The sequence below is a fragment of the Trachemys scripta genome, chromosome 1 (assembly GCF_013100865.1).
Source record: "Trachemys scripta elegans isolate TJP31775 chromosome 1, CAS_Tse_1.0, whole genome shotgun sequence".
Classification (NCBI taxonomy): Eukaryota; Metazoa; Chordata; order Testudines; family Emydidae; genus Trachemys; species Trachemys scripta.
The window spans coordinates 228,181,534-228,207,180 of NC_048298.1; the positions used below are offsets into that span (position 1 = coordinate 228,181,534).

The 25,647-nt window shown below is 40.7% G+C and overlaps 1 protein-coding gene across 1 annotated transcript in view; it reads left to right on the forward strand.

The window, feature by feature from the left end:
• Nucleotides 1-25,647, forward strand: part of GABRB3 (gamma-aminobutyric acid type A receptor subunit beta3) — a 145,321-nt gene that overhangs the window by 548 nt on the left and 119,126 nt on the right. Inside the window, exons 2-3 of the mRNA XM_034757918.1 lie at nucleotides 679-770; nucleotides 940-1,007. Of these exons, the coding sequence (XP_034613809.1) occupies nucleotides 679-770; nucleotides 940-1,007 (160 nt within the window). The remainder of the gene's footprint in view (nucleotides 1-678; nucleotides 771-939; nucleotides 1,008-25,647) is intronic.

Sequence of the window (25,647 nt, forward strand, 5' to 3'; positions counted from 1 at the left end):
CAGAGGTAGGAGCTGCTCCGAGCCAGCGCGCCCGGCGGCCGCGGCTGGGTTAAAGGGCTGCGTTTCGGCAGGAAAACAAGCTGATCCTCTCTTTTCTGCCCCTCTCCCCTCGGCTTCCCCCTGCTCGCCTCTCTGCGCTCCCCCTTCTCTGCTCTCCCCATCTCGCCTCTCCCCCATCCCTCCTCTGCTCTCCCCTCTCCGATCCCCCCCATCCCTCCTCTGCTCTCCTCATCTCCCCTATCCCCCATCCCTCCTCTGCTCTCCTCATCTCCCCTATCCCCCCATCCCTCCTCTGCTCTCCCCTCTCCGATCCCCCCCATCCCTCCTCTGCTCTCCTCATCTCCCCTATCCCCCATCCCTCCTCTGCTCTCCTCATCTCCCCTATCCCCCCATCCCTCCTCTGCTCTCCCCTCTCCGATCCCCCCATCCCTCCTCTGCTCTCCCCTCTCCCTTCTCTGCTCTCTCCTATCCTATCCCCCATCCCTCCTCTGCTCTCCCCTCTCCCTTCTCCTATCCCCATCCCACCTCTACTCTCCCCTCTCCGACTCCCACATCCCTCCTCTGCTCTCCCCATCTCCCCTCTCCTATCTCCCACTCTTCCCCTATCCAATCCCCTTCTTTTTCTCTTCTTTATCTCCATCGTTCGCCTCCCGACCCCACTTCCCATCTATCCCACAGCGTGAACGATCCGGGGAACATGTCCTTCGTGAAAGAAACTGTGGATAAATTGTTGAAAGGCTACGACATTCGCCTCCGGCCGGATTTTGGAGGTGAGTTGCCCTGTTCAGACGGAGCTGCGGTGTCTGGCTCATTCCTGTGTCTGTGTGTGTGTCTGTGTGGACTGGAAAGTGTTTCCTGTTAAGGGAAAACGTGTTTCCAACAACTCTGTGGGTAAGAAGTGATGGGTAGGAGCTGATCGCTTCTCCTCCTCCTCCCCAGGACCTCCTGTGTGCGTGGGGATGAACATAGACATTGCCAGTATCGACATGGTTTCTGAAGTCAACATGGTAAGTCCCCAGCTGGTGTCTTCTGTATGCAAATAGCTTGGGGCTGGTGGTTGTGTTGTTGTGTTTGTTTATCCTGGTTTTGCAGCTGCTTGGGGTGTGGTTGGTCCCCAAAGACAAGGGACTGAAGTGTATTAGTTGGTGTTGTGGTAGGAGCTCCTAGCTCTGGCTGTTGGGAGGGACCGGTCCAGTGGACTATGGCTGAATGAATGGCTGAGCAGTTGTAACCAGAAGCTGTCCTTAAATCAATCAACCTGGCGGAAGCGTTTGCCAGCGCTTCTAGGACTCATTTAAGAGCTGGATGCTGCTGGGGGCATTTTTGTAGGCGGGAATATGTTACAGGTGAACGTTAGGTACAGCAGGATCGAGCTGGAAACTTGATGTCCCTGGAGATCGTTATCTTTGCTGCTGGAACGTGCTTCTTGTTGATTTGGGAAGCTATAAGACGTTGGCCAGCACAGTCTATAATGCCTCAAATGTGCCAAAGGGCAATTCATTCTCTGATATGAGGGGTTGGTTTTGGTTCGTGGTAGCGGGTACAGTTGCGTACTGAACCGCCTTGGAATGAATACAGCTCCATGCTAAGGAGCTGTCCTAGGTGCTGTAAATGACCCTCTGTTCCCCAAACTCTTCTGTTGCTGACTGTGCTAAAAATGGTACGTATACATCTCGGGTTGACTGTCACTACTGCAGAGTGTTTACTGAATTGCTCAGATGGACTGAAAACAGTATGGAACAAAAATAGCATTTGTTTGCTGAAAATGTCAGTCCATAGCTAGTCAACCGACTGCATTTTACTTCCTGTAATTTCATTTAAATCTGTCTGTTAACATCATGATACACTTTTTTGTTCATGGGGCCTAAGTCAGTCTCTTGCTTTAAAAGATGCATTTGATTTTAATTTGTTTACTTGATGTGAAAGCTTTAGAGGCTGCAGGAAGCAAAGGAAAATGCAGATTAGACACTGAATTGCAGATGAAAATATAAATGTAAAAGCCATTTTTATCAGGGTTATCAACTCTAGCTATAGTAAAGATAGTGTTGAAATATTTTGATTATATGCCAAAAATGCTACATTTATCAAAGGGCAACTTTTAAAATATTTCAAATGAAGTGACAACATATATCCAAAGCATTTGGAAGATACAAAACATTATTTAAATTTAAATTTCTCTCATAAATGTTAAATACCAATACTAATTTTACTAATTAACATAAAATTAACTTTTCCCCTTATAAAAATGTTGTCTGTCATTATTAAACACACAGGTTTAGGTTGCTCAGTTGCAATTCAGGAGCAATCCATCTGACATTCAGACAAAAAAAGTAGTAAAAAATAGAGAACTCAAAGGAACAGTTGATCACGTAATACACAAAAATTATTTTACAGTTGGAAGAAATAATGGAGAATTTTTTATATGCTTTACCTTTTAAAACATTTAGTTTTGTTGAACAGGAGAAAAATAATATTCTTTAACCAGATCTCAGGTGGTAAACAAGGATTAGAGAAAGTAATGAGTACTCACATTTTAGAGGGTTTTTTGTTTGTTTGTTTGTTTGTTTTTTTGGAGGGGGGGAATTTCAGACGTTCTCCCCAATTTCTGTTCTTTCTAGAAGAATCAACTCTGTGCTTGGTGAATGAGGAGCTAAAATGTGCCAGGACATAAGTTATTCTTATATATCTAAAACAGCACTATACTATAAGTACTATATTTCAGCCACTCAAACTATTTTTTTTTGGAGGGGGGGAATATCTGATTAATTAAAGCAAAAGAATGTGCCAAGTATTTCATAGCTCCTTTAAAGAGGCAGCATGGTCTAGTGGACTGATCATGGGACTAGAGGGCAGGAATCTTTGAGTCCTAATTCCAAATCTGACACTTACTGTACAGTCTTGAGCAAGTCAATCATCCTCCCAATATCTCAGTTTCTCCCATCTACAAAATCAGGATAGCAATATTAACTGATTCCACAGGTCCTTTCATTATAATTTTTGGCATTTTTGGTTTTCCAAACTTTGGAAAGCTGAACCTCTTTCCCTTCCCACTTTCAGGAAACTGAAATCAATCAATCACCCTCTGAAACCCAACCAGGTGTTGTTAAAGGTTTATGCATCTTGATTTATACATTTTTCACACCTTCATGGGTAATCCTTTGTGCCTTTCCCTATCCACTTGCACTTTGAGAAATGCCAGTGTGGATCTTCTTAGTATAGTTCCTCTCTTTCTTTCATGCTTCTTACATGAACAGTGTTATAGTTAATAATGTTCACATTTAAAGTGTAATTGGCATCTGAGTTTGCACCCATTGAGATGAGTGGGGCAGTTCAGACCTCAGAGCTGTTATTTCAGGCTTTCTACAAACTCTGGTAGATGGCTCTGTGTCAGTTACATGCCATATTTCCAAGGTTTTCTCCACAACAAGAACAGATTGTTTTTTTTTAATAATATGGAAGATGAATCTTTTGAGAATAATTGAGAGATCTGTCTGCACCCCTCTAGCTAGTCTGTTGGTTGCACTCCATGATTTGGAAACTCTGCATTATGGATTAAATTAATATTAGTACAGCATTTTGTATATGCAAAATTATACATAAGATATAAGTATCACAGAGAGATAGAGAACACGTGTATTTCTTTAGGCATGAAAGACTCTTGATGCTAAATTCCGACTTCACCTACCCACCTGCACAGAGTTGTAAGGGACAATAATAACCAACCACCCTCACCTTATGCCACTGCACAGGCTAATCAGACCTTGGGTTGAGGGTACAGCTACCTACTTCTAACCTTAATCCTCAAGACAGATCATTGATGGTGGGAGTGCTCAACCCTTTTGACACACTAGCCTGCACAGGTGAGCTGGGATGATATTGTAATTATCTGCTGGTCAGCAAGTTACTACCCACTCTCCCCCAGTCTCCAGAAGTCAGAGGAAACAGGTAAAGAATTGATTTCTTCACTGTTTTGTTTATAGGGCATGAGGCAAAGCTCCAACCTAGCACTTATTCAATACTCATCCATGGTTAACAGGTGTTATTTATTCAGAACTTCATAAGAAAATATTAACAGGCTAAGATTCTCATAACAGCAATACATAGTGATTCTAAAGGGAACTGCTGAAAATAATACTTTGCTACAAGCACAAAAATGGGCAGAAAACCCTTCTAGATCTGATTGGTGGATAATTTATTGCAACTTGAATTTTTGAGGGGAAAAAAGACAACCAGAGTCTTCATTTACAGGTAGGTTCAAACAGTAGAGGTAGATATTTTTTCTCTACCTGTTTCAGATGACTCTGGACTTGTTTGGAATAACCCCCTAGACCTATATTGAGAGGGTAGAGACAGAAAAGAGAGGTTCTTTTGCTCACTACATTATAATTTTTGAGATAGTAATTTGCAAAAATATAAAACACATTTTGTTTGAAGAACTGAGCCAATATCTTGAACCTTCCTGCTGGCTATCAAATTTTAATCTTTGACAAATACTGTTTCATTTAATTCCAGATAGCTACTACTAGTTTTAACCTTTAACCTCATTAACTATAAAAAAATCTTGCAGGCATTACTCTTTATAAAATGTGATAACATTGACATGAATTTCTTTAATTTAAACTTTTGCTATCACCTTTTATATAGTTAGCCTGTTAAAATTCATCTGTACATTAAAGATAAAATAATGAGAGGATTAAAATTCTTTGATTTTCTTTGCATATAAATAAAAAATTACTACACTGATATTATTATACTGCCTTGTAGGCAACACGTAATGGGGCTTTCAGTGATATAATGGGAACTCTTTGAAACTAAAATGATAGTTTGTATTGTATTCTTTCCTGAATCTTTAGCAAACTGCAGATTCCAACATGAAAATCATCCCATATAAATCTTTAGTTACTGTAAATTACAAATACTAAGTTTTAATTAACTTTGTAACATATTGGTGTTTGGAACTTCTTTCAAGGGCAATTCTGCTGACAACTCTTAAAAAATCCTTTAGTCCTACATGACTTAACTGCCTGGTTTTTTAACATGGAAAATGGAGGGAAATGGCATTGGGCCCTCATTATTTCTGTCTCTTCTTCCTGAACTGAAGATAAGTGCTCTCTGCAGGAGACTGAATTTTATGGGACTACTAGTGGAATAAGAAGTTGAAACTGATGGGAATATTTGAAGAGCATGGCGACATTAATCATGAATAAGGTTGGCATGATCTGACCTTTAAGCTATAGCTACTTATGGAACTATTGAAAATTGGTCTGCATTTTCCTTAACTAATGGAAAAAGGTAAACATTGACCCTGTTTTTGATGCTGATATACAAAGACAGATGTGTGTGTGTGTGGGGAGGGGAGTGACATTTAAAATGACTTTAGGTTTGCATAGGACCAAAACATTTTCCTGAAGAAAGCTTTAAATAAACAGCAGTTTATATTTAATTCTCTCTTAATGTGAGATTTGCCTTATTCCTGGTCTCCTTCCACTCCCTGCCTTTGTACCCAGATCCTTACCACCACCTCTGCCCCTCTGATGTCACCATTCGTAATCTATCTATCCCGATCCACCCCTCATCCCCTTCTCTTGCTGTATCTGGAACACCTATTTCATCCAAGAAGGTCTCCTCTTATCTCATTCCCTCCAGCTCCTGGCTCTCACAGAGACCTGGATCTCTTTGTCTGATACTGCCTCTGCAGCTATTCTCTCTCTTCCCGAGGCTGCTCCATCTGACACACCTTCCATCCTGGTTCAGACCATGGTGGGGATGTTGGGCTTCTCCTCTCCCATTCTGGCCACTTCCAAACCCTCCCTCCTTCCCCTTCCCACTCTTTCTGATCTTTTGAACAGCTCTGCGTCTGACTCTTCTCTCCTCTCCCCCTCCATATAGCAGATTTCTACCATCCACTCAAGTCCTCCCCATCAGCCTTCCTCTCTGATTTTGACTTATGGCTCTTTCTTCTTTCTCTCCTCACAGTCTCCCAAACTCATTCTCTGTGACTTCAGCTTCCATGTAGATGATACATCAGACCCCTTATCTGCACGTTTCCCCATCCTCACTTCTTCATGTAACCTGGAGCCCTACTTTAATTCTCCCACTCACCAAAAGGTCGTTCACTTGAATTGGTCTCTGATCACTCTGTTGCTAAGTTCCCCCTCTGACCATCACCTAGTCTCCTTCAACATTGCTCATCAGCCCCTTCTCTTACCCCTCTCACTTGTCCTTTTTATGATTTCCAGGCCATAAGTGTCAATGACTTCTTGTTTGCTCCCAGCCGTCTCCTCCCTGCCCTCTTACCTTTCTTCCATTGATATGGTTGTTGATTCACTCCAGTCCTCACTCTCCTTCACCATTGACTTTTCTGCCCCCCCCTTTCCCCTCTCATTGCAAGGTCTGCTCTGCCAGTCCCAAGCCCTGGCTTTCCCCAATATCCACTTCCTACATTCCTGCTCTCCTGTTGTGGAGTGTCTCTGGCAAAAGTCCCATGATCAGGCTGAACTTCTGTCATTATAAATCCGTTCTATCCTTTTTCAGTTCTGCCATCTTCCTAGCTAATCAGCTGTACTTCTCTCTCTTAATCACATCTCATGCCTGCAATCCTAGCCACATTTTCTCACCTTTGACTCACTCTTCAAACTCTCCCTTCCTCCTGCGCCCACTTCTTTCTCTGTGCAGGATCTTGCCAATTTTTTTCATGAGAAAATTGATAAAATATGACATGACCTTCCCCCCTGCCCTGGGTTTGCCTTCCCTTTCTCCCATCTACAACTCTCTCCTCCTTCCCCTCATTTCAGACACAGACTTTTTTTCCTGCTCTCCTCCTTTAAACCTTCCACTTGTCCCAGTGACCTTATCCCATCACCTGATCTCACTTGCACCCACTCTTATCTCCTACCTTACTCTTCTCCTTAACCTCTCAACTCTCTTCTGATTCCACCCAGTACAAACATACTTTAGTCCTTCCAATCTCGAAAAATTTCACTCTTGATCCCACTTGCCTCTCAAACTACCACCCCATTTTTCTTTCATCTCTAAACTCATTGAATGTGCTGTTTGCAATCATTGTCTGGAGTTCCTCTCCTCCAATTCTAAATGCTCTTCATCTGGATTCTTTCCCTTGCACTCCTCTGAAACTGCTCTAACCAAAGTTTCCAGTGACCCCTTCCTTACCAAATCTCTCAGAACTGCATCCTAACCTCCTTGACTGTCAGCTACCTTTTACACAGTTAACCGTGTTTTTCTTCTTAAAATATTGTCTTTCCTTGGCTTCCATGACTCTGTCTCCTGATTCTCTTCTGAATTCTTTATTTGCTCCTTCAGCGTGTCCTTTGGAGCAGCTGTTCTCAACCTTTCATTTTTAATTCCTAAAAAATTTAAAATGTAGGTGCTGACCCCTTTGGAAATTTCAAATGGAGACTCCATTTATAATGATGGGAATCTATTGGAAATCTATTGTCTGTATATATAGTTCAGTCAGTTTTCAGTCTAAGTATTTTGCAGACCCCTTAGATATAGTCTGTGAACTCCCAGGGGTCCACAGACCACAGGTTGAGAACCACTGCTCTGGAGGATCATCCTCATCCCTCTCCAACTTTGTGGGGGAGATCAACAGGGTTTTGTCCTTGACCCTCTTCTACTACACCTTATCTCTGGGGAATGTCACTGCAAACCCAAATTCAATGACCATCTCTATGCTGATGCCTCACAGATCTACCTTGGTACTCCAGACCTGTCTCCTTCTTCCATACTAAAATTTCAGCCAGACTTTCTGACATCAGCTGTAAGTTCAAGCTAAATGTGGCTAACACAGAACTCTTAATCTTGTCCCCCAAGCACTTCATACTACTTCTTTTTTCTATCTCTGTGGACGACACCACCATTTTGCCTGTCACTCAAGCCTGTAATCGGATCATCCTCTTTGTCTTAGCCTGGGTGTGAGGACTTAGAGCAGGGCCGCTCGGGGCGGAGGGGGGGAGGGGGGCAAGTGGGGCAATTTGCCCCGGGCCCCACAGCGGCCCCCATGAGAATATATTCTATAGTATTGCAACTTTTTTTTATGGAAGGGGCCCCTGAAAGTGCTTTGCCCCAGGCCCCCTGAATCCTCTGGGCGGCCCTGACTTAGAGAGAGGTCCATGTCTAAATCTTGCTGATCCTTTCTGCATAACATCTCTAAAATATGGCCTTTCCAATCCATCCACGCAACTAAAATTGTCATTTAGCGTCTCATCATTTTATGCCTCAGTTTCTGAAACATCCTTCTCTCTGGCCTTGACAAATGCAATCTTGGTCTACTCATATACGTTCGGAATGCTGCTACAAAGATCATTTTCCTAGCCTGTTGCTTTGATGATTTCACACCCTTTCTCTGAATTCCTTCACCAGCTTCCCCTTCTCTGTTGTATCAAATATAAGCTGCTTGTATTCATTTCAAGGCTCTTCATGGTCAGTCCCCACCCTACGTATCATCTGTCATTGATAACCAAGCCATCAGTGCTCCCCTTTGATCTCCCCATGAGGCCAGCTTCTACTGCCCACTTGTTAAATTTTCAAACAAACACCTTCGTTTTTTCTTCCATGCTGCCCTGAATCCTTGGGAGGGCTCCTTGTAAACATCCAGAAACCTACCTCATTATCCACTTTCTAATCCCTCTTCAGAGTCTGCTTTTTGCCATGATGCCTACAAAAAGCTTGCCAGTGGTTAGGCTGCTACTGTACAGAGACCACTGACTATCAAACTGATTAATATTTGTTTCATTGTTTACTCCCCCATCTGTCTATATCCATCAGTTGTGTCTTGTTTTATACTTGGATTATAAACTGTTTGGGGCAGGGACCGTGTTTGTACATCACCTAGCACAAATTGGACCTGGCCCATGACTGGTTAGAGTTAATAATAATAATTAATTAATAATGTATTCTGTATTTAGTATAATAGAAATTATCTGGACAGTTATGGTGTACTGTCCACATCCTATTGATAAATAAGTATCTGGTATAAAAATTATAATCCATAACAAGTTTTTAATTTAATACTTTGTGCGCACAAGTACAGTAACTGCAATTTGTGCAATTAATCTGCATAGATGAGGCAAGATTTTCAAAGAAGGCTCACAATCTGTGCAGAACTCGATTAATATTTTCTTGTCTGTGCCCACCTGCATTTGTGCATGCTTTTCTATTACTATGTGCAGTGGCAGCGGTTCACCGTCCCAGGCCAATGGGGGGCTGCGGGAAGCGGTGGCCACACATTCCTCAGCCAGCGCCGCTTTCCGCAGCGCCCATTGGCCTGGAACGGTGAACCGCGGCCAGTGGGAGCCACGATCGTCTGAACCTGCGGATGTGACAGGTAAACCAATCGGCCCGGCCCGCCAGGGTGCTTACCCTGGCGAGCCGCGTGCCAAAGGTTGCCAATCCCTGAAATACACATTCAAATAAAAATGGGTTAAAATGCACCTGTGAGCCTCTGCCCATTGAAACTTTGTCCAACAGTATTGGAGATAATACACAGACATCTCCCTTTTAGGAACAGAAGATTTAAAGATATTTTTCCTCTGATTTGAATAGTTTAGCTTTTTATCTCTCTTTTTACACTATTTTGCTTTGCTGCATCCTGGACTCTGTGCATTTTTTGCCATATGTGTGATTTTTTTTGTTTGGGTGTGGCTAGCACAGAAATTAACCAACTCTTACATTTTTTATCAGAGTGCTAGACTCCATCCTGGCTTGACAGTATCAACAACCTGTGAAACTATATATCATGATTCTTGCACTGTGTTGGCCTCTGAATAAAATAACTTAGATCCAGATATATAATTTTCAAGCACACAAATATTCACCCTATTTATTTTTAACATATTGAATACACTCTTTCCCAATTTTTTTTATTAGCAAATCACAATTTAAAAAGACAAAATATTTGGAGGATTAAGTCAGTGCACTTTCACTTTAGTATAGTTTTAAGATGTGGCTCAGGGAATAGGTTATGGTCTAACCAGCTGGGGTGAATGAAAGTTGTTGCCATCTGATGGCTCTTGAATTGTGTGAGATAAATTTCTAATCACTGTCTTGTTCTTAATAAATAGGGAACCACATAACCAAACCACCATCACAGTTTGGAGTCAGGTTGTCAGTCTTAGCTGAAATGCTAAGAATTAGATGAACTAACCTTTTCCCTTTAAGATAGTGTTTGTAGAGTAAGCTTGTGGTGATGGTGTGATGTCATGTAAGGAACCTTGCACTAGTGCTGCCTATACTACATCCTTCCTGTGAATGTATACAGAAGACTTCAGACTTCCGGGCTGTTGATCTGATACTATTTACAAGCTCTCAGTTCAATAAAATTAAACCAAAATCAACATAACTCAATAGGTATAGTTAGCTATACAGTCATTTTGCTGCTTATGAGACTACTGTAACCATGAAATTAGTCTTACATAAAGTCAGACCATAAAACTTTGTTGTTTCCAAAAAGGATGTAATCTCTTCTATGTTAATGCTGTAATAATTATTTTTATATTTGTTCAATTGTAAAACTGCAAATCAGCAAACAGACTTCACTGGATTCCTACTGACTTTCATAGCAGTTTTAAATTCTCCTGACAAACTACAGTTAGTTGCTATTGTAAGGTCATCTAACTTTATTATTTTCTAAGGAGAAGTATTGGCCACATTGCATTAGGGGGTGGTGAATAAACAATGTTTTTTAAATGAACTACTATAATTTCCTCATGCTATGTGTCATAATAAGCAGATCCCTTGTAAATATTATCTTTCTTTACCATTTAAAATTTATATCAGCCATTAAATTATTACTAGCTTAATGTGTATTTTGTAATAAGATTCAGTTGGAAAAATTGGGTTGGCTGGAGTAAATGATACAATTGGATAAATATTATTTAATATAAAAATAAATAAAGGTCTTTTAGCTAGAGAGAAAATCTACATGATTGGAATTCACAACTTTCTCACTAATTTAAAAGGTTAGTAGATTAAGCAACAAAAATATTATGCTGCCTAGCAGTGATTGTAGAATTCTGTCCATATTTCTCATGTGGACTGGCTGTATTCCTGCTTATGTTTTCAAGTGATTTGGCTACGACTTTTCAAAGGTAGACTCAGAGCCATTGCTATCAGGCAAGTGGTAACTGAAAAGTATGTATGTTGCAACTATGAGGACAAAAGGAGTTAAAATATAGTTTTCCATTATTATGTCAATTATCTGAACAGTAAGGACCCAGTTATGGAACCCTTGCTCATGTTCAAAACTCACAGGAATAGTCTGATTGGTTTCAGTGGGACTATGTGTGTAAGTAAGTATTGCCAGTGTGAGCCCAGTTATGTTCAGAAACATTCCTTAGATCTGATTCAGCTCCCATTGAAGTCAATGGGAGTCTCTGCATTGACTTCAGTGGGTATTGGACTTTGGCCCCTTAGAATATGGGAAGACAGTACTTCTGTGTGTTGGACCCTAAACTTCTCTCTCCTTCAGCTGACAATCTTTGAAAATGCTAGCACTCTGATAGATAAATTGTCTGTAAAATGCTATAAATGGTGAAGATTCATAAAGAGTTGCAAACTCTTTACATCTTGCAGTTTTTCCTAATCCTTAGATGATAGGAGTAGGGATATCCAGGAATGAGTGATATTTGTAGTATGTAGATCCTTACTCACGATGGTGAGAATTTATTAAAATAAGTAGTTCCAGTGAAGTAAATGTGTCTAGTTATACAAGTACTCAGTAGTTTGAGAAGAATAGCACAGTTGAATCCAAGGAATTCTGGAAAATAGTAGCACCAAAGGATGGGATCAGTTAGTAAGAATACTCCTTTTCCCAACAAATCTTATTTTTAATCAGGATTTGATTATCTAAAAAAATTAATTTCAGCTGTGTCACATGTAATCCCTTAGTGTTTATATTAGTATAATAGAAAGGTGTTTGGGTGTGTGTGGGGGGGAGAAGGATTTAGTAATATTTGGTAAACAGAAGGTGGTTTTAGTGTATCCAGAATAAACCTTTTTTTTATCCAAATATGACAGCTGGTCCAAAAAAAATATATAGCTAGGAGAGGAATCAATTCAAAAGGAGAGTTCATTTAATATTTGTAATTGAATTTCACACTTCTGTATACTTACTTTTTTCCCCCTGCAATCTATGTAAGTGTAAGCATGTATAACTCATTATTATAAATGTGATTGAACCAATAATTTTAGCAAAGTAATTTGTTCTCTCAGCAGTTAGGAGCCAGTTGCAGGTTGCTTTGTTAATGTAACCTGCAATACAAATTTATTATTGTGTGAAGGGGAGAAGGAATCTGAAACAGCTGTGCTGGGGGCTCTGCATTTATGCTGGGTAATTGGCAGTTCCTTAGCAGTTAATGACTTTTTTTCTTTATATTCATCTGAATGTTGAATTTTCATTAGTATATGTGCATAGTCTTTAGTGGAGTACTAAATTGTCTTCTTTATTGCATTATCATTTAATTCATTTACATTGTAAGAAAATAAATTAAAGATGCAAAAGAACATAAGGCTTAGGATATGGGACTTTTTGCATACATCATTATGAATTTAAACAAGTTACATGTAACACATTTGGGCTATAGCTAGCTCGGGTTCACTTCTGGCCTTTGCAATTCTAGCATTTTGTCTACTGTTCCTCTAGCACCAGTGAAGCTCCAGTAGTGGAAACACTCTTGTGGGTCAGGCACAGGAGATTTTTACCACTGTGTTGTCTAATCCTGTTGAGAACAACAGTGGGAAAAGTGCTGGATGACCATTGTAGATGCACTTTGGGAAGAAAAGTCCCATCCAACTCCCACCACCATCTCTCCAAGTGTAGATTAGAAGTTCCTAATAATTCATGTTATTTTGTACAAGGGAGATACTTCAGCTCTGAAATTGTAGGAACCCTGGGAAAGGCCAGATTGAGAGTAGAAAATTAGACTCAAGCTAGGGAGTTATGTTGCATGGGAATTGGGCGAGCACTTTCAACTCTCCTGTTTTTCTCTCCCCCACCTCCTCCACAGCAATGTAGTAACTCTTAGCTTGAGGAGTCTTATATATTTTTTAGGCTACCATTGTGCAATGGATTCACCATTCTCTAGAAAGCTACGTATATATTCCTTTATACCCCACAAATATACAGTACATAAATAATATAACTGTGATGTTTATCTTAGGGCTCCCTATAGGTAGATATTATCTTGTAGAAACTTACGAACATGAGTGGCTTTGCTGGTGTGAGTAGTCCCATTGACTATAAACTACTTGTATGGGTAAAATGTATGCAGGACTTACAAAACAGATATTGGGCCTCATTCTGCTGTCGGAAGAGCCTGAGTGTTCAGGCCCCAAAATCTGTGGATCATTCTTCTTCCATGCTGGTCTTGAGGCATCTTCTGGACTCAAAGGCTATCCATGCTGGTTACCACTTACCTCTACCCTGCCACCTGGCTTTTGTATTGCCCCTTGACAGCATGGAGATGGCAGGATACACAGTTTCACAGTATTATGGGGATCCTATGTAATTTACTGCACACTTCTTAGATTAACTTGTTCTTTGATGGAGAGGGAGATTCAGACCCATAGTCTTCCCCTGCTTCTTTCCCACTCATGGAGGCCTTCTGAATGATGGAGGTGAAGGGGAATCATACCAAAAAGTTAACTTTCTCCTCTTCATAACTCCCATGCTCCAAACCTGCAATCTTTCATTCCTCTCTTCTTTCAGAGTACCGGTAGCTTGGAACTCAGTATAAGTAGAGATGAATCAAAAACCAGGAGCTGGAAAAATCATAAGAGAACAACGAGTTGCTGAGGAGAGGAGTAGTAGCTAAATCTGAATGGAAGCAGAAGTTGTCTGTCCTTGGGCACTAGGGGCTGTATGTGTGCATGGGATTTCAGAGGTCATGCATGGACATGCCAGAGAAGTGGGGGTGGGCAGGGAGGAAGGGGGAACGGTGTATTTGTGGAACTATATGGGTAAATAAAGGAAATGCGTTAGGGTCAGGAAATGAATTGTAAGGAAACACTTCACTTACTGGCTCTATCCTCTTTACCAAAGAAATCGTATTCCTTGTACTTTGTCCAAAAACTGGTTGGACCAGCCTGATACAGGATAACTACTTAAAAATGCTGAGTATCTATCTTCAAGATTTTTATGAGCTAATTTAAAATGAAGAACAGGAAAAAATCATCATAATAAAGGGATGGTCAATAAATTAGAAAATACAATTGAGAGTTGATCAACTGACCTTTACGTGGAACCTCATGTATTATTAACGTGACAATAAAGCTTTGTGTCAAAAGTTAAAGTTGCTGGAGAACAGACAGTGGAGCTGGCTATAAAACAAACACTTCAACATTTTTCCTGGCATACCCATTTGTGTGGTATTAGTATTTGTTTTTTGATTTGCATGCTGGAATTGGAAATCAAGAGATTACTTGATGCAATCTCCTTATCCATTAGCAAGATGTTTTCCTTATCTTTACATTAAAAAAAAAATCACTTTCAATCTCTAATAAGAAGATCTCTTGCATTTAGTCTTCCTACATAAATAACTTAGCCAAAACCCTGATGATGTCCGTTTACATCCATTAGTCACATCTAAAAGGCTCATTTATAATCCTGCCTTGTTTTCTTCTAACTTCAATTTAAGATACACATTTTTAAGTCATTTTAGTAACATGCTTCATACAGTCTGCTGTGTCTTCAAAATGTTTTCACTGAAAAATTGTTGCTCCACTCAGGGAACCATTCCTTTTAATTTGACTATATATGTTAGCTGAACAGATCTCTTTTAACACAGAAAGTAGTTGTCTAAATGATTAACCATTTATAACTGTCTCTCTCCAAAAGTTCCTGAATGGATTTTTTTTAATAGCTCAAGAAAGTGATTGAATCTCTTGTGTTAAATGAAATAGATAGCTGTAATTTTACCCTCTATTCCCTTTCTCCTATCCACCTTTACTGGGCTTTGAAGTAAGAGACTGAATTTCTCATTGTATTTATTTCTCTAGTCATTTTTCTCAGGTGGGCCTGTGACAGAGTTGGAGTAGCCTAGAGCTGGCTCACTGCTCTGTGTACTTTGTAAGTGTCCCTGCATAGGCCAAAGTGGGAGATCATTGATTAGGACTGGGTGATTAACCAGTTAACAAGAGATTCAGCTTCTCAGCTGAGTGCCCTTAAATGGGAGACAGGGAGGGAAAGGAGGGCTGTCCCTCCCTAAGGTGTTAGAAGTGCCAGTGATACACACATGCAGCAAATGTTTGTAAAGGGAAAATGAGATGCATTAAATGTGGGGAAGAGCATGCCTATGAAAATTATATAGAAGAGGTGGCGATCAAGTGTAGTAACTGTGGTGGTAACCACAATCCAACATATAGAGGGTGTATTGTGGCAAGACAAGCTAAAGAGATACAAAAGACTAAATTGCTAAGCATCTTATGCAACAGCTGTAAGAAGACTCAAAATATCAGGCAGAGAAGGAAGAGAAAATCAGCACAGGAAAAGGGGGACTGCAGAACACAGTAAAGAATATGATATAAACATCACAGACTGAATAGATGATGATATACTGGTAGTGAAAAAAGAAGTGTTTATTGTATTTATGATAGAAGTGATAAATTGCAGATAACAAACAGGAAAAAAATCAGAAAAAATGAAAGTTATAGCAAGGGCAGCAGAAAAATACTTGCATGTTATCAATCTGTCAATGGACTGTATTCATGTGATTTTTGAATGAGGCTAATAGTGAAACATAACTAGTATGGGGATCATAATCTTTTGTTGGAATGTGCACAGTTTAATAGCAGATAGTCAAGAGCTTAAAAAAAAGTATCCTGGAAATGAAAACTAAACCAGATATCATATGTATCCAGGAAACATGGTTGGTTAAAAAGCTTGATTTTAAAATTCCAGGGTATACTGCCTCTAGGCAAGTCCATAAACTAGCAAGAGGAGGAGGCATTTGTACTTTCATTAGGGAAAAATTAAACTACATAGCAGTTGAAAATGAAGAAGTTAGTCAGGAGTATAACACTTCTGAGATCCCAGTGCAGAAGAGAAATATTCCTTTAAGGATTTATAATATCTATAAGCTGTGTGGGAAATTAAAAAACTCAGAATTACAAGAAATAATGAAGAATGGTAAAAGACCATATATTATATGTGGTGACTTAAATAGTCATCATAAATTGTGGGGAAGTAAGACAACTGATAAAAACGGTGCTTGCTTAGAAAAGTTCATTCAAAAAAATCTAGTAGTTTTAAATGGTGGAATCCCAACTAGATTTAATGCAGCAGATGGTAGTTTCTCTCGCGTAGTCCTGGGAATTATAATGGCAGACATTGTATGTAGATACAGATGGGAAATATATAAAGAAGAAGGAATGGGGAATGATCATTTCCCTATACTTATTACATTGCCCTGAAAAATAAGGTTGAAATTATTCATGATTACCTCTTCAGTTCATTCCCCCTGGGGCACCTGGCATTGGCCACTATCAGAAGACAGGATACTGAGCTAGATGGCCATTTAGTATTATGGCCGTTCTTATGAAAATTACCCACGTGGAATTTTAAGAAAGCTAACTGGGATATGTACTCCTACAAATAAATGTACTGAATTTATGAATGATCCTTGTGTGAGTGATGATATAGATCATTCCAATGACAATGTAATAAAGGGATTAATTGCATCAGCCACTATAGCCAGATCTAAGATATTGAAGTATCTCAAAACTAAAAACTCATTTTCATGGTGGAATGAGGAGTGCAAAATAGCAGTTAAAGAGAGGAACAAAGTATATACAAAAGCAAAAAATACAATAAATAATGAAGATCTAATGAAGTACAAAAGAAATAAGGCAATAACCCAAAGAATTAAAAAAAAAAAATCAAAGAAAGAGTTGGAGGAAGAACTGTGGATGGATAAACAAACATACCAAGACATCTGAAATATACAGTAAGTCCTCACTTAAAGTCATCCCGGTTAACCTTGTTTCATTGTTACGTTGCTGATCAATTAGAGAACATGCTCATTTAAAGTTGCGCAATGCTTCCTTATAATGTTTGGCAGCCACCAGCTTTGTCCACTGTTTTCAGAAAGAGCAGCCCGTTGCAGCTAGCTGGTGGGGGCTTGGAACCAGGGTGGACTGGCAGCCCCCCTATCAACTCCCTGCTCCCTTAAGCAGCCGCGCAGCAGGCTATCAATTGCCAGCAGTTCAGCTGTCCTTCCCCCCACTGTTGTGTTGCTCCTGCCCTCTGACTTGGAGCTGCCCCCTGGGAGCCTCCTGCTTGCTGTGCAGGGTGGGGGTGGAGGAGGAGAGGGAGGCTAATATCAGGGTTCCTTCTTCCCCCTGCTCCTGCCACCCACTTACCCCATCTCCATAGAGAAGCGGGGGGACACAACAGGGCTCAGGATGGAGGGAGCTTGCTAGCAGCAGCTGCTGTCTCAACTTGCTTAAAAAGGCAATGTATTTAGAGTGCCGTCAGCGTACTTAAAGGGGCAATGCACATTTCTCTCTCTTACACACATGGTATGTGTCTCTGTCTCCATCTGCCATGCTGTCTCCCCTTCCTCTATTTGTGCTGCCTTGTAGAGTGTGAGGCTACATTAACAACGTGTTAACCCTTGAGGGCTCAGCCGAGTGCTTGTTCATCATTTAGCAGTAAGGTATTCCCTGGGAAATATGCCAACCTCTGACTTCACCATCTCAACGAAGCTTCACAATCATCATTGCTGTGTACAGTATTAAATTGTTTGTTTAAAACTTATACTGTGTATGTATAAATATACATACATGTATACATACATATACTATATATAGTCTTTGGTGAAAAAAATTTCCCTAACTCCCCCCCTCCCCCATTCACATTAATTCTTATGGGGAAATTGGATTCGCTTAACATGGTTTCACTTAAAGTTGCATTTTTCAGGAACATAACTGCAATGTTAAGCGAGGAGTTACTGTACAGGCAAATTAGAAGAATGACTGGAATTCAGACCAGGAGTAATCACATCCCAGGTCTTATAGGGACTTACAAAATAGTTAGAAGTTCTGATAATGACAGAACAGAAGTTTTAGCAGAAACTTTCTGATTGATGAGTTATGGTGAAACTTAAGGTGCAGTTTTCCACCAGAATAAAATATTTGATGCTAAATTACTTTGGAAATATCATATAGACTATGGCAAAGATAATGTAATGGAAGGATTAACCTGCATAAAAATCTTCTGGGAGTGGGAGAAAATAAGAAAACATTGCTGATGGTATATAAAACTTTAATCAGATTAGTTATTGACTATGGCTGCAAGTTTTTGGGACAGCATCCGAATCAGAAAATAAACCATTAGATACAAGCCCAGGCACTATGAATTGTGTGTGATATATATATATTACAACTCCTATATGCGCCACAGATAACGTCTAGTGAAATGCCAGTTACATTATGAATGAAACTATTGGACCTAACTTTATAGGCCAAAGTTAATGGGAATTGGAATGATGAAAGTACCAGACAAATATATGAGGACTCTTGGGAATTTGATAAGCAAACTATATAGCACATGAGGTTAGCACTCCACATGCCATTTGAGTTAAAGTGTGGATGCAGAAGTTGAAAGACTAGGAAGAGCTAAACAAAGACAAAACTTTGATATGGAAAATTAGTTATAGATGGAAAGTCTCATAGAATGATAGAACTGGAAGGGACCTCGAGAGGTCATCTAGTCCTCTCCCCTGCACTCAAGACAGGACTAAATATTATCTCTAGACCATTCCTGACAGGTGTTTGTCTAACCTCCTCTTAAAAATCCCCAATGATGGAGATTCCACCACCTCCCTAGGCAATTTATTCCAGTGCTTAACCACTCTGACAGTTAGGAAGTTTTCCTAATTTCCAACCTAAACCAGCCTTGCTGCAATTTGTCCAATTAGCAGTGTCCCACTGTGGATTTAGATTTATTTTATAAACTGAAGCGTAAAAAGAGACAGTAGGTATGAAAAATGAAGCGTACCAGCATATAGATGAAAAATGGAGACAGTTTTTTGTCAAATATATACAGTTGAGTGAAAAAAAAACATCAGGAAGAACAGTGGCAGTATATTATATACCAAAACTTAGAATTAGTCCATCTAACAATCTGATTTTGTAGCTGTCATGACAGCCAAACTAGTAGCATAATGCTAGTATTAAATGGGATCTCGGTTGTATGCCCAACAGCCAGGGACGGCTCTAACTTTTTTGCTGCCCCCCCGCTGCGCGCTGCGCCCCCGGGGCCCCCCCCCCCCCCCCCCCCCGCCGCAGCCCCCCCCCCAAGCGCCGAGCCCCGCGCTGCCCCCTCGCCCCCTCGCCGAGTGCTGCGCCGTCCGGAGCCCGCCCCCACCCCCTGTCGAGCGCTGCGGGAGCCCCCCCCCAGCGCCGTGCCCGCGCCGCCGAGCGCCACCGGAGCCCGCCCCCCCCGCCGAGCGCCGCACCACACTGCCGGAGCTCCCCTCCGCCGCAAAATGCTGCGCCGCGCTCCCCCCCCGCTGCCCCTTACCAGGTGCCCCCCCTTACCAGGTGCCGCCCCAAGCATGTGCTTGGGTGCCTGGTGCCTGGAGCTGGCTCTGCCAACAGCAGTGGTCATTTTTTTTCTCTTTTTTTTTTGGATTTAGTCTCACCTTTTATGGCAGTGTAAAAGGGTATCTCAGTATGTGGAAGTGATTTAATCAATGAAATTATATTTCTAATAATTAGTACAGGTGGAGATACATGTAGCATTAGCTTGGATCTCAGTGCATATTGGGATAATGGAACAAAATGGTGAACAAAGCAGGTAAGAAAAGAAAGGATTGACATAGAAATTCACCCTTGAGTAAACAGGAATTTAAAAGCCTAGTACAGAAAGCTAAAAGAGGAAAGGCAAAAACTTTGGATTAACGAAAAAAAGAATAAAGATATTTTTTTTTAAATTGTGCCCTAGAGTTGAGGGATAGCAACATACTTTAGGGCCTAAATAGGAAATAAATGAAATGATTTTGTTTAGAGTACTAACTGGCCACTGTGGCTTAAACAAAAATCTTTTTAGAATAAATAGACACAAGGATGGACTGTGCACTCTGTAAAGTGTAAGAAACAATTGATTACCTTTTACTGGTATGTAAGCACTTTGATAAAGAAAGGGAAACACTTTCTGAGGAATTCAAATTTCTTAGGGTAACAACAGTTTCATTGTTACTTTGTAAAAATATGAGGGAAATCAGGTGTTATTAGGAATGTTCGATTACATGAAAGACACAGGGCAGAGTGAGACAATATAAACTGTTAAGTATTTAGGAGTTATAGTTGGTGGCATCTATAGACTATTCACTCAAATCTGCTTCACCACTAAAAAACAAAACAATACAAAAACAGAAACAAAAGAGAGAAGGAGGTGGGTTGGAAGGACGGGCAAAAGAAGCTCAGGATCTCAGAGAGATGAGATGCCTCACCTCCCCTTGTGCCTAAGTTGCAAGATGAAGCTTTGGAAAAGTCTTATGGAGCTGGGACATGAAACTGCAAAATACAGTGTAAATAAAATACACTGTGGTGAACCTAGGTAAGAGTGGGTGAGGACTGCTTGCAAAGGGAAATCCAGGATGATGGAGTGTGCCCTGTGACAGGGCCATCTAAAAGAAATAAATTAATTAAATTTACTCTTCTGATGGTAGTTGTGAAGAAGACAGAAAAAAGCATTCATGACTTAAACTGAGCAGAAACGCAGGATCCTTTTTATGGACACCAAATTAGCTAGTTATTCTGAGATCTACAACTTTTTCATGCATAGAGTGTTAATAGAAAAGTCCTATTTTTTTTTTTTTTGCAATACTGTATTAATAGAAACTACTAGTTGATAACAGAGAGAATTTACAAAGCATCTACTGTACTGTATTATGTGTCATTGAATTTCATGTGTCTGAACAAGCACTGTTGGGTTATTGTGACCTTCTTTGCAATAATATAACCGAACAGGACCTGAAATAAAATGATATGGTAAATAATATAGTTAACAGACAATCACATCTGGGGAATTAATTAAAACATAGCAATAATACAGTAACAGTGTTGAAAATTTAGAAGATGGATATAGCTAATTGCTTCTAGAGAAAACAAAATGAAATTGTTTATCTTTCAAAGATGGGTGAAATCTTTGTACATAATGAAATAACAGGTGTGAACAATGGATGAGATATGATGCTGATGAAGGCAATCAAAGGAGAAATGCATCTGGGTTACTTTCAGTCTGAAACTGAATTGCATCTATCATTACAATATTTTGTCCTAGCTTCTGCTAAGATTTGCTCTGGTGTCCCTTTCTGCCTATTGTTGACTACTCTCCTTTTCATCCAAAGAGAACTTTGCTTTTCATCACTTCTTGCAACATGACCAACCCATTGACACTTGGTCTTTTTTTCATCATCTTCCTTATGGTTTCAAGTATCAGAGGGGTAGCCGTGTTAGTCTGGATCTGTAAAAAGCGACAAAGAGTCCTGTGGCACCTTATAGACTAACAGACGTATTGGAGCATAATATTCACCCGTGAAAGCTTATGCTCCAATACGTCTGTTAGTCTATAAGGTGCCACAGGACTCTTTTTCCCTATGGTTGGCTTCCATGGTTCAGTGCTCAGCCTTTGGTTTCTATTCATTGTCTATGTCTCCTTTTCATATCAATGTCTCATGGCTGTCGGGACTAACTCGCTAATTTTTCATAAAGCAAAAAGTGCTTATTTTTTAATGATTGTGTCAAGCTGCAGCTTTTTGATTTATTTATTGTGACTTATAAAAAAGCACCTTGGTGGTTAAATCCCAGGCACTTGAACAAATATTAAAAATTACAATCAAGGATAAATATTGTTGGGACAAATAGGCTTTACCACCCAGAGCCCTGTTACATCTATAGCACTTGGGATGCTGCACAATATATATATTTAGTTTATATTTCCATGTGCTTCAGGTTGGTTGGCACCAATAAATGTTGAATATTTTCTAATACTGAATTACAGAATAAAGCAGTTTTTCTTATTTGCAATTTTTACAGCACTGTAAAGTGATTAAGTTGTGTGGAGGTTTTTGTTTGGTTGTGATTGCTTAACTGAATGTGCTCTTCCTTCTTCAGAAACATATTGTTAGGAAGGCAATTATTCAGAAGGGACCATTGCCCCTATCAGATCAAGAGTATTCAATAAAAATCCCCTCACAAATACCTATTTGCATGATTTACTGAAAAAACTGAAGGAAACTACTTTTGAGGAATATTTTTTCCTTCCTTTTTGGAGGCGAGAAATCTGAAGAGACATTAACTCTGTATGCAAATTCCTGCTATCACTTACATTAAAGTCATGAGAACAGAATTTGGCTCACAATCCTACACACACACACACACACACACACACACACACACACACACACACACACACACACTGTGCACCATCCCAAGTTTACAAGATTATTTAATTACAAGATTAAATTTTGACAACATATTTTTAGAAACTCATTTATTTTTTAAAAGTCTTGTTTTTCTCAGATGTTACCTGAGCTGAATTGAACTAAAACTATCCATTTGAAGGCTACTGGTAGACTCCATTCTTATGGTTTCTGACATCAGCAAAATTCTAAAATAGGCTTGAGCTAGCACTAAAAATAGCCACTAAAATAGCCATATGCCATGGGCTGGAGCTCAGGCTCTAAAGTGTAGGTGATTGGGCATGGTTGACAGCTAAGTTTCAGCCATCACCGCAACATCCACACAGCTATCTATAGTGGGCTAGCTTGAGCCCCTCTAGCATGAGCCTGTCTACTTGGGCTGGAAGGCTCACTCCTATCTGCAGTATGGACATACCCTATGTAGGGAGGAGCGTGTCAGGTCTATGTTGGGACAGGGGCAGAGTGCATGGTGATCCGCCTGATCCTCACCTGTCACAGCAGTCCCACTTGCGGACAGCCCATAGGCTGCTCCAAGTTATTCCTAGAGTCATTTCAATCCCTGGCCAGACCAGGATCAAAGGAGCTGATAATTGGCTTAGAGCCACTGTCTCCCTTAGCTGTGCTGAATGTAAATTCTGTGCACCTGAGGATTAAAACAAATGTAGACTCTACAAATATATTGGTTAGTTCAATTTCTGTTGTACCAACAGGGCCAACACAATTTTTCCTTGGCTTCATATCACAGGAATAAATAAACTAGGACATGAGTCACTGACAAAAGGAGAAAAAAAGACTGATTTATTTATTATTCACTAATCTCTAGGGTTTTAGTGTCATTCAGTGTTAGTGTATATCCCAAAGAAATTATTAAACACTTTACAGTTCTAAGAAGTTACTGCCAGGAGGTGTGTGGGTGGGTGGATGGCTGTGGGACAGCATCCATAGAAACTGACTTTTAATGCGGTTTCCACTTTTGTGTGCATACTTTCTGTGTAGTGTCACCTACATTCTCACCTGATACAGTGTGTGCACGTACATGTGCAGAAGTAGAAATGGTCATTTGAAAAATCTGTTATTTCTGGCATGGATACATCAAAGTTTTAGACTAGTAAGTCAAATATTAGCCTTTTAAAAGCATAAGTTTGATATAACATTCATTTGTAGTCAATGTCCCCACTAACTCAGCCCAATTAGTTGAGTGAGGTTAGATGTCATTAAAATGCCCCATAGGCTTTCTGTCCAAACCATTGTGGGCCTCAGAATTTAAATGTCAGCTTCTCTGGGAGCGACAAGATGGGTGAGGTAATATCTTTGATTGGGGCAACTTCTTTGGGTTTCTCACATGATCTCCAGGTAGGATTCCTGATTTTTTTTGTCCTTCTGGTGTATGTGATGATTTCTTCCAGAGTATGAGTGGTGCAGGAGACGGTTCATTTTTTCTGAAGTCCTTCTGCAGAGCTGATCAGTATATTTGGAGTTGTAAGCAGTGGTCAGAGGGTTATAGATGGTGAGTCCTCTGGGGATGATGATTTGTTTCTTTCCGTTTCTCAGGAAGTAGCTGTCACTGATAAGTTTTACTTCCTTTTTCTTCATGTACTGGAGTTTCCATTTCAGACAGCAAAATTCGATATCTTTCATTGTTGTTTGCCGTATTGTTGTAGATGGGTTGGTCCCAGGATACTAGAGAGACAAAGTGGGTGAGGTGATATTTTTTATTATCTGTAATGAAGTTGGTCCAATAAAATATATTCACTCACCCACCTTGTCTCTCTAATATCCTGGGACCACCATGGCTACAACACTGCAAAGAGCTTCTCTTGGAGTATTTTTTCCTTTTTTGAAAACATCTTGAGTCTGGACTGTTAGGCCAAAGTCCTGAAAAAAAATTGAAACGTTTCATTCCAAAAATGCCAAAATGGAACACTTCAATGTTATTGAAACACAGAGTTGATTTTTTTCTAAATATAATTTCATTGAAATCAATATGCTCTTGCAGAAAGAAAAAAAGTTCCCTTTTAAAATTCAGTCAGCTTTACTAATTAACAAGTATGTTTCACAAAATATAGTTATTTATACTGGGACACAAGGGCGCTGGAATCAGGGAGGCCAAAAGGCCCATGCCCCTCCCCCCACTATTAAAAGTGAGAGGGCCGTGCACACCCACTTTTTAACATGGGTGTAGTAGCCTCAAGCAGGTGTGGAGTGGCAGGGGCTGTGCTTCATGGCTGGGGAGCTGATAAGGTGATAAGCCCCTGCTAGTGGTGCCAACCTCTTCCTAGTGTGGGGGGGTGAGATGGGCCTTAGGCCCCCCCCCCACTATGGGGTTCCATCCTCTGCTCCTCCTCTTTCCCCCGAGGCCCCGCCCACTGGTCAGGCCAGAAGTCAGAGCTGGGCCATGGTAAGAGCCGTCCAGGGAGCTTGGGTCACTGTGGGGAGCCCTGGACCCTCCACCTGCCATGGATGGCTCATACAGGGGAGCAGAGACACAGGACAGTGGCTGCTTTTGGGCCCACTGGCCCCCACCCAGAACAGATGCACCTACAGTTTGGGGGATGGGGTTATTTCCACTGCTCTGTCATTCCAAAGAAGAAAGGGGGTTGGTGTCTCGTTCTGGATCTCTGGTGTCTCAAATTCATCTATCATTTCAAGTTCAGGGTGGTCACTCTGGCCTCCCTAATTCCCTCATTAGTGTAAAAGACCAGGGTGTAGGCAGTCTGGCCTACAGTCGCAGCTGGGCTGGTGTCCACAACTCAAGCATGGACACCGAGGCAACAGGGATTAGAGTTATCACTAGTGTCAGGATAAATAAGCAAGAGTCAGAAGCAGGTTGAGTTCAGAGACCGGAGATAAGAGGTAGAACCAGGCTGGGATTAGGAGGCAAGAGTCAGACTAGGGTCGAGGACTGGCGATCAGAAGCAAGGTGCGGTCTGGAGTCACAGTAGGCCAGAAGTCTATGTGGTTGCCCACCAGGATTAAAAAGTGTGCGTGGCCAATCAGAAGGCTGCAAGGTGCTGTCACTCTAGACCCTTTGGGCAGTACTTGCTGTGACACCTGATTTCACCACAATGCTCTTTGGATGTGGCTCTGCATGCCCTCCCAGTGGCAATGTGGGAATGTCAGCCATCCCAGGCTCTGCAGACCCAGATTCTAGTCCCACCCATCCTTAAATTAGATCCTCAAGACTGGGTCTCAAGTATCAGGG